A 14,547-nucleotide genomic window follows, 5' to 3' on the forward strand; every position below is an offset into this window, starting at 1 on the left:
TTGAAGAGCCACACTTAAATTAGGCTGAGAAACATCAAATTCCTTTGCTGTACTCCAAAATAAAAATCTCCTCCATTTATCTGCGTACACTTTCCTTGTACTGGGCCTTCTGGCCTCCAAAATAACATTCAAAACTTGCTGTGGAAGCTGAGACCCTCCAGGGTTTAAAACAGAATATGCCAGGCTGTTAGGTGTAGAGAGTGAAGTTTGACATTGAGTAAATGACTGTTCTCCTGAGACAGCAGGTGTGGAATCAAGGCAAAGGCCATGGAGGCTCCCGTACCAGACTTCTCAGTAATGGGTACCAGTGCTGTCGAGGCCAATCTGGAGCTATTAAAATCATCTTTGGCTTGTCCTGTCTGACCTTCAGAAGTACCTTTGGGAGGAGAGGCAGAGGTGGAAAGGCATACACATGAAGATTGCTCCAATTGAATGAGAGAGCATCCACTTTCCAAGCTGTGGGATGAAACCTTTTTGTGCAAAACTTTGGCAGCTGGTAGTTTAGTGGAGAAGCGAACAGATCTATGTCTGGAGTTCCCCATAACACTGTCAATTTCTGAAATACATGAGGATCCAATTTCCACTCGTGGGGATCCATAATTTGTCTGCTCAACACATCTGCTAAGGAGTTCTGTGCTCCCGGCAGAAACCTTGCCTGAAGATTTAGCTGTAAACTGAGAGCAGTCTCCCACAAAATCATTGCTTGTCTGCATAGAGGATAAGAATGTGTTCCCCCTTGCTTATTGATGTACCACATGACAGTTGTGTTGTCTGTTAGAACCAACACCTGCCCTAGAAGAAGTAAATCCTTGAAAGCTATTAATGCAAATTGGACTGCTAACATCTCCTTCAAGTTGATATGTAGATGTTGAAGTCTGGCAGGCCACATGTCTTGTACCCACTTTCCATTTAGATGAGCTCCCCAAGCTTTGTCTGAGGCATCTGTCGTTAGAATCTGACTCGCCTCTGGCCGGGTCACAGAGAGTCCCTTGTTTAGGTGACATTCCTGAGCCCACCACAAAAATTCCTTTTGAATGCAAGGTATTATCTGAATGACAGTGTCCATATCTTGGCAGTGCTGTGTCCATACATTTTTGAGATACCATTGTAGCTTCCTCATATGCAGTTTGGCATTGGGAAGCACCAGAATACAAGATGCCATGAACCCCAAGGCTTGAAGGACTGTCCTTGCAGTCAGCCTGGACTGATGAGACAATTGATGGAAGTAAAGAGAAAGATTCTTTTGTTTGTCCGGGGTCAAAAAGGCCATCTGGGATGCTGTATTCAGTCTCACACCCAGAAAGCACATGTCCTGAGAGGGTACTAGACTGGACTTTATTTAGTTCACAGAATACCCCAGGCATCTTAGCACTGCTATCACATATTGTAAATGTTGAAGAAGTTCGTCCTTTCCTTGGGCCAGAATCAGGCAATAGTCCAAATAAGGATAGATCTGTATTCCTCTTAGCCTGAAGAAAGCTATCACTGGAGCCAGAACCTTCGTGAACACTCTGGGCGCAGTAGATAAGCCAAAGGGCAATGCAGAGAACTGATAATGAGAAGTCCCAGCCCGAAAACGCAGATACTTCCTGCAACTGAGCCTGATAGGAACATGAAGGTAAGCCTCCTTGAGATCCAGAGTCACCATCCAGTGATCTTTGCCCAGCAGAGGTAAAAGCTGTTGTAACGTCAACATTTTGAACTTGGGAATGTCCAGATAAGTGTTGAGGATAGATAAATCCAAAATTGGTCTCCACGTGTTCCCCTTCTTTGGTACTAGGAACAGGCGAGAATAAAATCCTAGGCCCACTTCTGGCAGAGGGACCGGTTGTATGGCCCCTATTTGAAGTAGCAGAGAAATTTGTTTGTGAACCTCTTGTCTTTGCTGAGGAGGAACGTCCGGCATGCCTTTGAAAGGAGGCAAGGTATGGAAATAAAACTTGTAACCTTGGTGTATGATATCCAATACCCATCTGTCTTGGGTAATCAAACTCCAATTTTCCTTGAAGAGTGCCAACCTTCCTCCCAAAGGTGCTGCCAGGCAAGAAGGATCTGGCAGCTGAAAAGGTAGGTCATTGGGCCTGTTTACGAAAGGACTGGCCCCTGCCCTCACCGAAGATTGTGCAGGTGAACTCCTGTTCTAGGTCTGAAGGAGCTCTGAGCTCTGCCCCTACCACGCCTAGATCTACCCCTAGACTGTGAATCATAAGAAGGGTACGCCCACCCTTTAGCAGGCCAATTCCTACTAAACTTGGAGGCTGAACTTGCAAAAATCTTTAACAGCCTGCATAGACTTAGCCTTGTCTTCCATTTTCTTCAAGACTGACTCCACAGGTGAACCAAACAACACATCAGACTGTAAAGGAGCATCCAAAATCCTTGTCTTAACATGGTCAGATAAATTCTGATCCCTCAGCCAGGCGTGCCTGAAGAACTGAACCAGTGGCAGCCACCCTAGACGAGGCCTGTACAGCATCAAAACCACATTGTAAAGAATGCTTACCCACCTGTTCAGAGACATGTACCAAATCTTGTAATTCTTTACACTCAATGCCTTCCGCCAGAGCATCTACCTTAGACTTCAATTGAGAAAGAAGATAGTTTTGATATTTCAACATGTGAAACTGGCAATTCAAAGCCCTCATAGCTAAGGTGGAAGAAGTATAGACTTTCTTTCCCCATCTATCCAAAGCTCTGGCCTCTTTATCTGGAGGAACCGGATTTTTACAACAGAGGCCTTGACACCCTTAGGTCCCTGACTAACAGTTTCTGGGTCCGCCCTAGGACTCTTATAAAGATATTTATGAGCCTCCGGCACCCTGTAATACCTATCCGGTTTAACAGGAGCAGGAGGCAAAGAATCAGGATTAAGTGAAGCCTCTGCAAACACATCTTCCACAACATCCAGAACAGGGGGTATGGCCAAGGGCCTATGCTGGGGTAAAAGCAAAAATTCCCTAAGCCTTTTCCTGGAATCAGAGAAGTCCTGACCTTCCCACTTAAAATGTTCCCTCGTGGAATGAAGAGTCTCTGAAAAAGAAAAATCCTCTGGAGGAGAAGCAGAAGGAGTCGAATCATCTGCATCAGAATCAGAATAAGGAGAGTACTCCTGCAAGTCTTCAGCCGAAGACTTTGAAACATCCGAAGCCTGCTCAAAACTCCCCAACTCTGGCTCCACCCTAGGCCTCTTATCAGGAGGGGGCAAAGAACCTCTAATCAAAGTAATTAAATCTTCTGCCATTTTAAGCATGTGCTTCTTGGGCACAGACCCTGCTGAACTAGGAGTGACACCAACAGAAGCTAAACCTGGCCTGCCTCTGGGAGAAGCCTTGGAAACAGAAGGAGAGGGCCTAACCACCCTAGGAAGGGAGGGGAGTACAGTAACCTGAGAAGCCCCTTCAGCCTGACCTGCCTCCTGAGAGGCCACATCCTGCAATATCAAAGTCTCCCCCTGGGACTCCAGAGAAGCCTCCGTCGGAACCACCGGTTCCACTGACGCCTCTAAAGAACCGGCATCCGGTACGGACGACTCTTCTTGCCTGGGTTTAGCTGCTTTGTCTTTGCGCTTCTTCGAAGAAGCGGGCGCCGGAGAATCCGACGGCATATTATAATTGCACCGCTTCCCGAAGACCAACCTAGCACAATCTAACCTTCGCTTAATAGTGCGCTTATTGAACCTAGCACAAAAGCGACACCCAACAACGTCGTGCTCAGGCCCCAAACAAGGAATACACAAAGAATGATAATCCCTATGCGGTATCTGTTTCCCACAAGAAATACAGTTATTCACTTTTTCTGACATCCGGTAAACCACTGAGGCAAGAAAAAACTAAAATATTCCCAACGGGTACTTAGCCAACTTTGACTCGGTCTGAAACTCCGAATTCGAAAAATTTCAGAACGCCGAACGGCACTTGCAACGCTGCTTCTGCATCGGACCATGCGGCAAAAAAGACTGAGGATATGACGTCGGTCATGCGCATTTGTACCCTGACGTCCTGATGTCAGTCTTAAGCGCCTTGACCGACGTCAGCCTAATGCTTTGATATTCGGGCCGACCGAGGACAGCGGACTACCCATATGTAAGGACTGCAGCAATGTGAGATGAAGAACATCATTCCTAGCATGGAAATTCATATAAACACAGAAAGAACATACAAACACCACTTAAACAGTATTTGAAAGCCAGGATCGAATCTCGGACCCTACAGCTGAGAGGTACTCATACTAGTCACACTGCCACCTATCAATTAACGAATAAATGTGAGCTGGATACAAAGCTTGGAGGAGAATATCGCTAGACTTCAAAAGCAAATTCTGCAGATCCATTTTTAAATACTGGGCTATAAACTAATAATCAATGTATTTTTCAGGACTCTTCTTACCAAAACTGTGTAAAGATGACCAAAAAAACTCATGCAGAATTAAGGGCAACCAAGAATGGCAGCCCTCACACTTCTCCCTAGTAATAAGCAGAGAGAAAACAAATTCTATAATCCATCTGAGAAAAATCTTCAAGTTCTGCTAGGGGCCGTTAGCAATACTGGGGTTATACTTTTGTAATGGCTCCAAAATTACGTAAATGTGATCCAGCTATTGGACATTCAACCACGTTACCAGTTGGGAAAGTTAAAATGTTAGATGACTTGGGTGTGGCTAACATGGACCTTGGCAAGGACATTATTTCCAGGCTGAGGGTTTTTCCATGGTACTGAGAAGTTAAAAACAATTTGACAACTGTAGAAATTGTTTTTACTTTTAAAGACATGAAAAACAAAATACTACTGGAATGACCACTATGGGACTAATGAGGACATGCCCTCTAATCAGGAATATTCTTCTTACATTTCTAACAAAGAAACAATCAGAAATCATTTAAAAGTATTTCAAGAATTACAAAGTACAAGTTTTTTCTGTTAGTAATTCTTGGGTGAACCATTTTTTAAAGTTTTGAACATAAGTTTAAGTTGAGAAAAAAAAAATCCTAACAAATATCTTAGTTGTTTTGCTATTTTCTTTATGTGGAAGCATTTATTTATTTATTGACATTTGTTAACCAGGATAGTCCGACTGGGTAGAGACTCTTTCAGTGGAGACTCAGGGAAAAAAGCTCCAACATGAAAAACAATAACATACATTGTCAATGCTTACAGCAGAAACCATTTTTAAAAAGAAGTTAAATAAAATGACAAACAGTACAAGCAGGTAACTAGGTTATCATTTTTTAAGGTGGGACAAGAATAATGATAGTAAAGCAGGCAGAAAATTGCATAATGAGGAATATGGAGAGATGCAAGAAGAATATTAGCATGCAGACAGTATAAGACAAGACAAGAAGACAGCTATAGTAAGTGGCTTAAGTATAGAGGAAAAACAAGAGAATAATCCAAGGTAGGGAGACTGTACAAAAGCAGTGTAGGTAGGAAATAAGTTAAAGACTATAGTAATAGAAGCCAAGGGGACAATAGTCCAAGTGGTAGAGTTTATTCAAACTGTAGAATATACAGCTTAGAGAGGGGGAAAAACAGGCAGAAATAATAGCAGATAGGAAGAGAAGTTATATTGGGTCTAGAAGAGAAGTTATGTTGGGTCATTGCAAAGGTATAACCATGACTTTTGGGAGGCATATTTTAGTGCAGTTTTAAATGAGCTGAAGTTAGTGATAGATCTGATGTGGTGTTAGTTTGTTCCAGGCATTTACAATGGAGTAGCTGTAGAGTAGTTTGCCAGTATTTTTATTGGGCATATAAACTTGCAGTAGACTCTGTTGAGAGCTACAAAGAGCACGGTTGGGAGTGTATGGCTGGATGAGAATAGAGAGCGAGGGGCAAAATGATGAATCGTGTAAGACTGAATAAGCTGTGAGGAGCTGGGGTAATAGAATTTGGTGGTGAAATTCCAAGCACTGCAGGTTTTTTAGGGCTAGACACTGATGAGTGCAGTAGGGTAGGTTAGATGTAAATCTTGCAATTTTGTTATAGGCAAGTTCTAATTTAGTCAGAAGATTAGATTGGAGGTTTGTGAGTATAGGGGCTGAGTAGAAGGCTTGGGCAAGGGAGAGTCTGGAGGAATGGATGAGGAAGTGTTTTGACAAAATGTTCATGTTAAACAAAGCAATTCATGATAAATAAAAAAAATCACTGGTTCATAGGTTGGTACTAGGCTACTGGCCCTAGGGCCTACACAAGCCTAACCATAACAATTCCCTGGATATTTCTTCCCACAATATTTACTTCCCTGGACCCCTGTCTAGAAGGGCGACTGACAGGATTCCCTGGGGTGAATTTCCTATCTGAGGGCCAAGGAGGTGCTCTGCTTGACCTGTATGGCCAGTCTATTCCAAAGTATGGGGAGTGTCTGGGTCAGGAACCTATCCCTCCAGCATGTTTTGTTCATTGTGATGACAAGGTTTAGATCCCTGGAGCATGTGGCTCTGAGGGATTGGGATTTCTTTAAGTGGAGCATGTCCAACAGCTCAGGGTTTGACATGGCCCTGTATGTTAAAGCAAGATCGCCTCTGAGTAGACGATATGCCACAGAGTATAGCTGGAGTTTTTTTTTTTAGACGGTCAGCATAGGGCATCTGCTTTAGGCCTGTGATTTTTTTGGTGAGGTACTTCTGCGGCCTTTCCAGCTGTTGCAGATGTCTTGTGAGGTATATACCAAATGGGGAGTTGCATTCTATAATGGGTGTAATGAGGGATGAGTACAGTGGGACAATGACCTCCTTTGTCTGGATGAAAAGTCCTTAGTGATGAGGTGTGGCACATAGAAGGATTTCCTGACTGTTGTGGCAATGTGGTTATCGAAGGTGAGACCACTGTCCACCTGTGTCCCTAAGTCTCTCATCACACTTTCAGTGTTTAGTGTACTGCCACCTATGTGGTAATTCAAGGGTACATGGTTTTTCCCAAAGGGGATAACTATACATTTCTTGGCATTAAGCTTGAGCCAATGGCTCTGGCACCAAGCATCCATTTCTGTAAGGCCCTTTTGTAGAATATCCACATCATTTGGGGATTCAATAATGGCTCCCTGTTTGCAGTCATCTGCGAACTTTGTTAGCCAGAGTCCCTTAGTGTTGGCCTGTACTTCTGAGAAGTAGATGCCAAACAAGAGTGGTCCCAGGACTGAACCCTGAGGTACTCCACTAGTCACTTGTCTAGAGCTGGATTTGGAGTCAGCTACTTTTAGTCTGGGTTCTGTCAGTAAGCCAGTTGGCAACCCATCGAGTGACGTAGGGATTTATGCCCAGCTTAGTAAGTTTATCTATGATTCCAGAGTGGGGGATGGTGTTGAAGGCCTTGGCAAAATCCAGAGAGGCTGTGTGGACCGCCTTACCCTCATCCACAGCTCTGGAGACTGATTTGAAGAAGTCAATCAGGTTCAAGAGACCAGATCGGCCCTTCACGAACCCAAACTGGGTGGGGTCCAGTGTTTTAAGGTTGTCACTGTCTTTGTTTATAAGTTCCATGATAATGCGTTCCATAAACTTGCAGATCAGGCTCGTCAGACTAATGGGATAGTAGTTCCCAGGATCAAAGGTGGATCCCCCCTTGTGGAGTGGGATAACTGTAGCTGTGCGCCACTCAGTGGGCATGAAGCCTGAGCTGAGGCTATGATTAAACATGACACTTTAGGTGAGGTGCCAGTTAATTTTGTAGTTCATGTAGTACACAGCGCGGGATGCCATCTGGTCCCATGGATGCTGTATTCTTAAAAAGAAAAATATTACACCCACCAGGGCAGATTCAATAAAAGAACTTCCAAATCACCACAAAGTCCAGCAGTTGTATCACCAAGGTAAATTCACCACAGGATTTTATTGAACAGGCAGACAGGTACAGACTAAGCACAATAAAATGCTTTCGCCAAACAGTTCGGCTTCATCAGAGTCATAACATAATTCTTAGCTTTGGAGAGTGTGGTTTCTACCCGTGTGGCCATGATTACCGGAATTTGGCAATCTTTTGGTATTGAGATGGGCCATTTAGGGGGTGAGAGGGGGGTGAAATTTGCACTAAATCGATCTGCCAGTATATTGGCAATATCCTTGGGAATCAGCATATTTAATGCCATTCTGTTGTAGCTCAGAGCAGATCTGGGCATTGCCATTTATATCCTTGACATTAACTATAAAATGCCTTGTGGTTGTCTTTGGAATCTTTGGCAATTTTATTTTCAGAACTAGCTTTGGAGGATTTTATGAGGGATCTCAGCTTCTTACTGAGGCTGGTAATGGAGTTTTTTGCATCCTGGGATTTTCCTCTTTTCTGCAACAGTTTCTTCCTTCTGTTGTACAGTTTGTTTATGGCAGGAGACCACCAGAATGGTTTCCTATTTTTTGGAGGAGAGCATCTTGGTTCTATTTGGGATGTCACGATTCATGCACGAGTGGATGTGCTTGTACAGTGCCTTAGTGCAGGATTCAGCAGTCGAACTTTCAGCTCCTGTCTGCATGGGTGTTATGAAGTTTGTCGCTTCTGACTTGAGTAGCATGAAGTTGGCTTTGGAGAAGTTTTTTTACAGAGGTTTCTGTACTGGGGTGGGTGGGTGGGTGGGGATGTGGATGCCAAGGGTGATTTGCTTATGGTCAGATCTGACCAATGAGGGGGTGACCACTGGTGTGGAGTGTCTATCTCCCATGTTGGTAATGACCAGGTCTAGGATATTGGAGCCCCTTGTGGGACAATGGATTAGTTGATCCAGGGAGTTGGAATTTATGAATTCCAAGAACCGTTGGGAAAAGGTGTTGGTACCCGAGTAGTTTTCCCAGTTAATGGCAGGGTAGTTAAACTTACCCAGTATTTGGGCATTTGGTTGTATCTTAATATTTTCCAGAAAGGTGTAGTGAGAATCTTGGGGCATGGTGGGGGATCTGTAGCAAGCTACAATTTGGGTGGCAGTCTTACCTAGGTGTTAGTTGCACCTGGAGAATTTCAGATGCATTGTGTTGGGCAACAAGCCTGGAGGTGTGAATATCCTTGGTGAATATGGACACTCCTTCACCTTTAGTGTTTTGGTCTTGGTTTGGTGGCTGAAAAGTGTGATAAAAGTTGTAGCCTGGTATTGCAGGGGTGCTCTCTGGAGCCTTGAACCAGGTCTCAGTTACTGCACAGACATTGATGTTCTCTATTTTTAGGAGTGCCTCGAGAGAGTGTATTTTGAGATTTAGACTTCTAGCATGGAGTAGCATTACTTTCAGATTTTGCATGCGTGTATCTGTTACGGTGGTGGTTTTGTCCTTTGAACCTTGCCTAAAAAGGCACTATAGGGGTGGCAAGAGCTATAGCCAGTAACCTGAATCCCAGGGGTGACAGGTGCAGACCATCTCCGGCAAAGCATTGTGGTTTGTCTATCATGTCGTCCCAGGCAGACCGATACTGGATCCCCTTTGAATGACACCAAAAGCTTAGCCAATTGTTGAAGTCAATCATTTTGTCTTTATACTGTGGTATCATTACGGGCAAAGGCAGGATGCTACTCAGGGCTAGGGTCATACCTGCCTGGGCCACATGATCTGAGAGCTCTTCCATGTCTATTTTCATGTAGTCCAGAGAGGTACGTCTCAAATCATTCACTCCAACATGGACAATGACAGAGTCATATTTGTACTTTTTGTGGAGTTACTTGAGTGCATGCGTTATGTGGCGGATCCTGGCACCAGACAGGCAGCTGACTGTAATTTTCTCCTCGTTCAGCCTGGTGAGTGGGACATCAGTGTGCCTGACTACAGAGTCACCTATGACTAAAGTGTTGGGTACGTTGTGTTGCCTTAGGTACTGTTGCTGAGTAGCACACTGGTGTTGTGAGCTATGTGTCACTTTGGTTGTGACTGGTGTTTGTTTGCGTTTCAGCTTCGGAGGTCCTTGTTGCTTGGGCAGGTTAATGTTAAGGGCTTTCTCATATGTAGGTTTAGTGTTGCTATGTGTGGGTGTTGATGGTGTGGGTTTAGAAGGGCTGTGTGTTGCTTGAGGTGTGGTGCTTCCAGTTTGGCTATGTAAGTGCATCTCTCACGGGTTTGTAGTGTTGAGTGGTAGGAGGACAGGGTTGTCTGTGTACATGAGACAGTTGCTGCATTGCCCAGTATGCCCAGATTCACCACGTGGACAGGAGAAATCACCAGAAGCTGACCCTTGGACATGCCGGTTTAGGTGCTTTTTGTAAAGTACAAGAGCTGTTTTCCCTTACCTTTGCAAGGTACTTTGCAATTATAGGCTGTTTAGTGCCTACGATTAATTTCTCCTTATTAACAAGGAGATTTGAGTGCTTGTGTCAGTTTAAGGCTTCCAAGTGCATTCCAGCAGGTTCTAGAGCAAGTGCTAGTCACAGCGGCTCAGATTTTGGTGCTACTGAGAAACCAGCTAGTTCTAAGGGAAATTTTGAAGAGCAGACTTTCTGGCACCTGGAATAGTTTTACTGTAGCCCCACTGTGCTGCACAATGTGAAAAATGCACAAACACACGCATTTTTAAGCCAGAAAGTTGAAAGGGATAGAAATCAGCCCAAAAAGGCCAATAAAATTACAATTTCAGAGCTGGAAACCACTCTTCTAGTGTTAGATAGGCAGTACAATGCTCACCACTCCCAATGGTAAGCAGTAAGACTTCCCTTTACCACAGCAATTCTGGATAGCTCTGAACACAGAAAATAAAGTCCTGAAACCAAAGCCTGGGATCTGGACTATACTAGCTAGGAAAGGTGGAAAATGAGCAAACAAATTAACCAATTAACCAATAAAAGCTAAAACTGAGCCCTGTTCCAGCAGTCTTCGATCTGTCAAGTTCTAACTGCACACTCCTGCCACTAGGGTGCAGGGGAACCTTCTCCGAAAAAAGATGGTCTTGATTAGTGTTCAAGTTATACAAATAAAACTAGATTCAGCAAGTCTGAATCTAGTCTATGCTACAGCAAACACGGTGTACCAATTTCAGAAATAAGCAGTTCAAATAAGCAGGCACAATAAGCCTTTAACCAGAAATTCCCAGCTGAGAAGGGCAGAATCTAGCCTCTCCTCCCACAAGAGTGCAGACCACAAACCTTCTTATCGTTAAATAACTGGCTTGAAGCCAAAGTGCTTAAACTAGAACAATACACTTTTAGAATAACATACATTGGACCTTCAATCAGCAATTCCCAACTTAGAAGGATGTAAGCTACCTGTCCTGCCACAACAGTACAGACCACAAACCTTCTTAATGTAAAACAACCTGTCTGAAGCCGAAGTGCTTAACCAAAAGCCTTAGAATAACAGTTACAATTTAATCAGGCTACTACCAAGCAGTGATAAATGCAGAAGAATAAATACAATTGAGTACTTTTAAGAAGAGGCAAAACAAAATAATGTAATAAAGTAGGAAGAAACACAAATACAGTATAATCAAATGAATAAAGTGCAAACATTTTTTTTTTTTTTTGGTGGCAAGTATTGTACTATTGGGTCTTATTACATTAGACTGTATAGAATACAGATATTTTGTTCTGAATCCAAGTATAATAAAATTTCCAGGTACACATTTTGGTAAAATAATGTCAAAGGAGGGGGACTGCAGTGGTGCAAAATGCACTGCAATCTGAAATTACAGGTTACATGAAGGTTGAGTATGTGATGATGTAGGGTTTTGCTTGTGACTAAATGAGCTTAAAATAATGCTAAATGTAATTCTGATATATAATTTACCTGCACAGGTAGCCTCTGTTGTTCTTACTAAAAATCACACACGGTTAATGTGATGACTTATACACAACAAAAATAATTACACTGTTAAAAATGTTTAAGGCAATTAAGTTTTCATTTCATTATCCTGATGGCCCCACTTGTTCATGAATCCTGAATGACAGTGCAATAGGTGCAGAGTTTGTATCCACGTGAGGGATGGTATGCTAATCAGCCATACACAAGCTGTACTCCAATCAAATGAGTGGTAAAACCTGTCAGATATATTTGGAAAGGATGGCCAGGCTTAAAAAAAGCCCTTTAGGGTTGTTAGATTCAATTACCTATGAGCCTATAAAATGCTTGGCACTGCTCAGTAAAGCAGGAATTGTATAAATCTTCGAATTTGGAAATGGACTACACAAAAGACTAAGTAAAAAAATAAAAAAGTGATGAGCAAGTTTCAAGAGACTTTCAAGTGAAAGAGACAAGATTGTTTCATTTGCTCTTAGCTAGTTATAAACTATGGCTGCATTTTTTTAGATAAGCTGTACTGACACACTACTCAAATCCTCTCTCTCTGCAGATATAAATATATATATGTGTATATATATGTATATATATATATATATGTATATATATATATATATATATATATATATATAGAGAGAGAGAGAGAGTGCCAGCGAGAGTTAGTTTTGTGTGTGTGTTTGTATGTGGATTTAATAAAGTTATTCTTTACGAGCCAAGTTACCTCTGTCTGGTCATTCACACTGGAAAAGGTATATTGCTTCAGCTACAATTTCACACCCTAAGTCACTATACTGCAGGCACAACACCATATGTGTGTCAAGCAGCTGGGCGAATAGTAGGAGTAAGCAAAACAAAATGGCATTCTAGGCTACTTTTTCAAAGTGTGAAGCATAACAGCATGCTGACAGCAAAAAAAAAAAATCCTGTACAAGACATGAGAGACAACTAGGTATAAGTGATGAGCGCAAACACCTCTGGATGCAAAATCTTGACAAAATTCAAACACGAGATCTTTCGTCTTTCAAAAAAAATTACCACCACCACCTCTTTTAAACTATTATTCCCCTTAGTCAATCATGTGAATTCAGACATTCTGGTGTACTAAAATTAAGGGAGAGCAACTTACCTTTCAAATTTGGAGTCAATATTAAAATTGTCTACACTGAAAATCAGGTCTATGTTGGTCTCTGAAGTAATACTGGACCTTGTAGTGGTATATATGCTCAGCTGAAAGAAAAACAAAATTAAATCAGAAACATATATATAATCTGCATTTATTAAAACAAACATTTTAAGACTTGCACCCTCCCTCTAAGGTGTGAAATGCGCTCACATAAAAAGCTGCATATCTTACCTTCCAATCACCAAATGTCTTATTGTGCAATGAGGCAAACATCACATGGTATAAAAATACATTTTAGAAACAAAATACTCCAATCCATATTTGTTGCAGATGGGCCAAAAGTCTAACAGGAAAGAATGTTAATGCCAGTGACCTCTTTCCCTTTGCCTAACATACAGAGTAGTCAAAAAAAGAACTCCCACATTTGCAAAAAAAAAAAGAAGGATAAAAATGAAGTACCTGAAAAAAGTATACGTAGTACATAGTAACACTTGACAATGGACAATGTCCTTATGCCAGACACGATAGCTGACTGTTCACTTTTTCCCTTAGAACTGATATAGTCCTCATAATAAACACCCTATTCCTACTCTAAAGTCTGGCACTTGCTCACTAAAGCAATTTTATAAGTCAGCACTAAAAAATTAAAAGCACTACACCCTCACAAACTCCCCTTGAGTACTTTGTTCCCCATTGGCCCTTTTTTCAATTATAAAGGAATTCCCACTAATATTCTAGCATGTCCAAAGGTCAGTTGTCAATCTCCTCTCCGGTTCAGCTGGTGAATCTGGGAATCTTGAGGCAATGTTACAACTGCCTCATGTACACAGACAACCCTCTCCTCCTCCCAACAAATTCCAACACATGCGAGAGATGCAACCATATAGCCAAACTGGAGGCTAAGTCTGGGACCTTTCTTGTTCGGTATATATTTCTCGGAGGTACAGGCCAACACGGAAGGACTGTGGCTGACCAAGTTCTCAGATGACTGCAAACTGGGAGCCATAATAGACTCTCCAGCCGACACAAGCATACTACAAAAGGGCCTCATAGAAGCAGACAACTGGTACCAGAGCCATGGCCTCAAGCTAAACGCCAAAAAGTGTATAGTCATCCCCTTCGGCAAAAACAAAGTGCCCACAAATTACCACATAGATGGTAATCCATCAAGTACAGAAGAAGTAATGAGGGACCTGGGGACCCAAGTTGATAGCACTCTCTCATTCGACAACCACGTGGCCAAAGTGGTTAGAAAAACACTTTATATAGCCCACCTAATCATGAAGGGATTCACATCTAGATCAGGGGAGGTCATCGTGCCTCTTTACTCATCCCTCATCAGGCCCATAATTGAGTACAATGCCCCTTTTGGGATGTACCTTACCAGACACCTGCAGCAACTGGAAAGACCCCAAAAGTACCTCACCAAGAGAATCAAAGGGCTCAAACAGATGCCGTATGCTGCCCGGTTAAAGAAACTCCAGCTCTACTCAGTGGCATACCACCTGCTCAGAGGCGATCTGTGCCTGACGTATAAAGCCATGCCCAACCCGGAATTAATGGACATGTTGCACCTCAGAAAATCCAAATCCCATCGAGCTACGCGCTCGAGAGACTTGAACCTCAGCACTGAAATAAATAGGACATGCTGGAGGGACAGATTCATAACCCAGAGGCTCCCTTCACTCTGGAATAAAATCCCAGTCCAGGTTAGGCAGAGTCCCTCATTGACTCT

At 42.7% G+C, this 14,547-nt stretch overlaps 1 protein-coding gene across 2 annotated transcripts in view; it reads right to left on the minus strand.

Moving 5' to 3' along the window:
* CLPTM1L (CLPTM1 like) overlaps positions 1-14,547 on the minus strand; it is a 657,087-nt gene that overhangs the window by 554,095 nt on the left and 88,445 nt on the right. For both annotated transcript variants that reach the window (XM_044065147.1, XM_044065148.1), the window contains exon 2: positions 12,816-12,916. In XM_044065147.1, the coding sequence (XP_043921082.1) occupies positions 12,816-12,916 (101 nt within the window). The remainder of the gene's footprint in view (positions 1-12,815; positions 12,917-14,547) is intronic.

The sequence above is a fragment of the Protopterus annectens genome, chromosome 3.part0 (genome assembly GCF_019279795.1).
Source record: "Protopterus annectens isolate FY-2018-M chromosome 3.part0, PAN1.0, whole genome shotgun sequence".
NCBI classification, from domain to species: Eukaryota; Metazoa; Chordata; order Ceratodontiformes; family Protopteridae; genus Protopterus; species Protopterus annectens.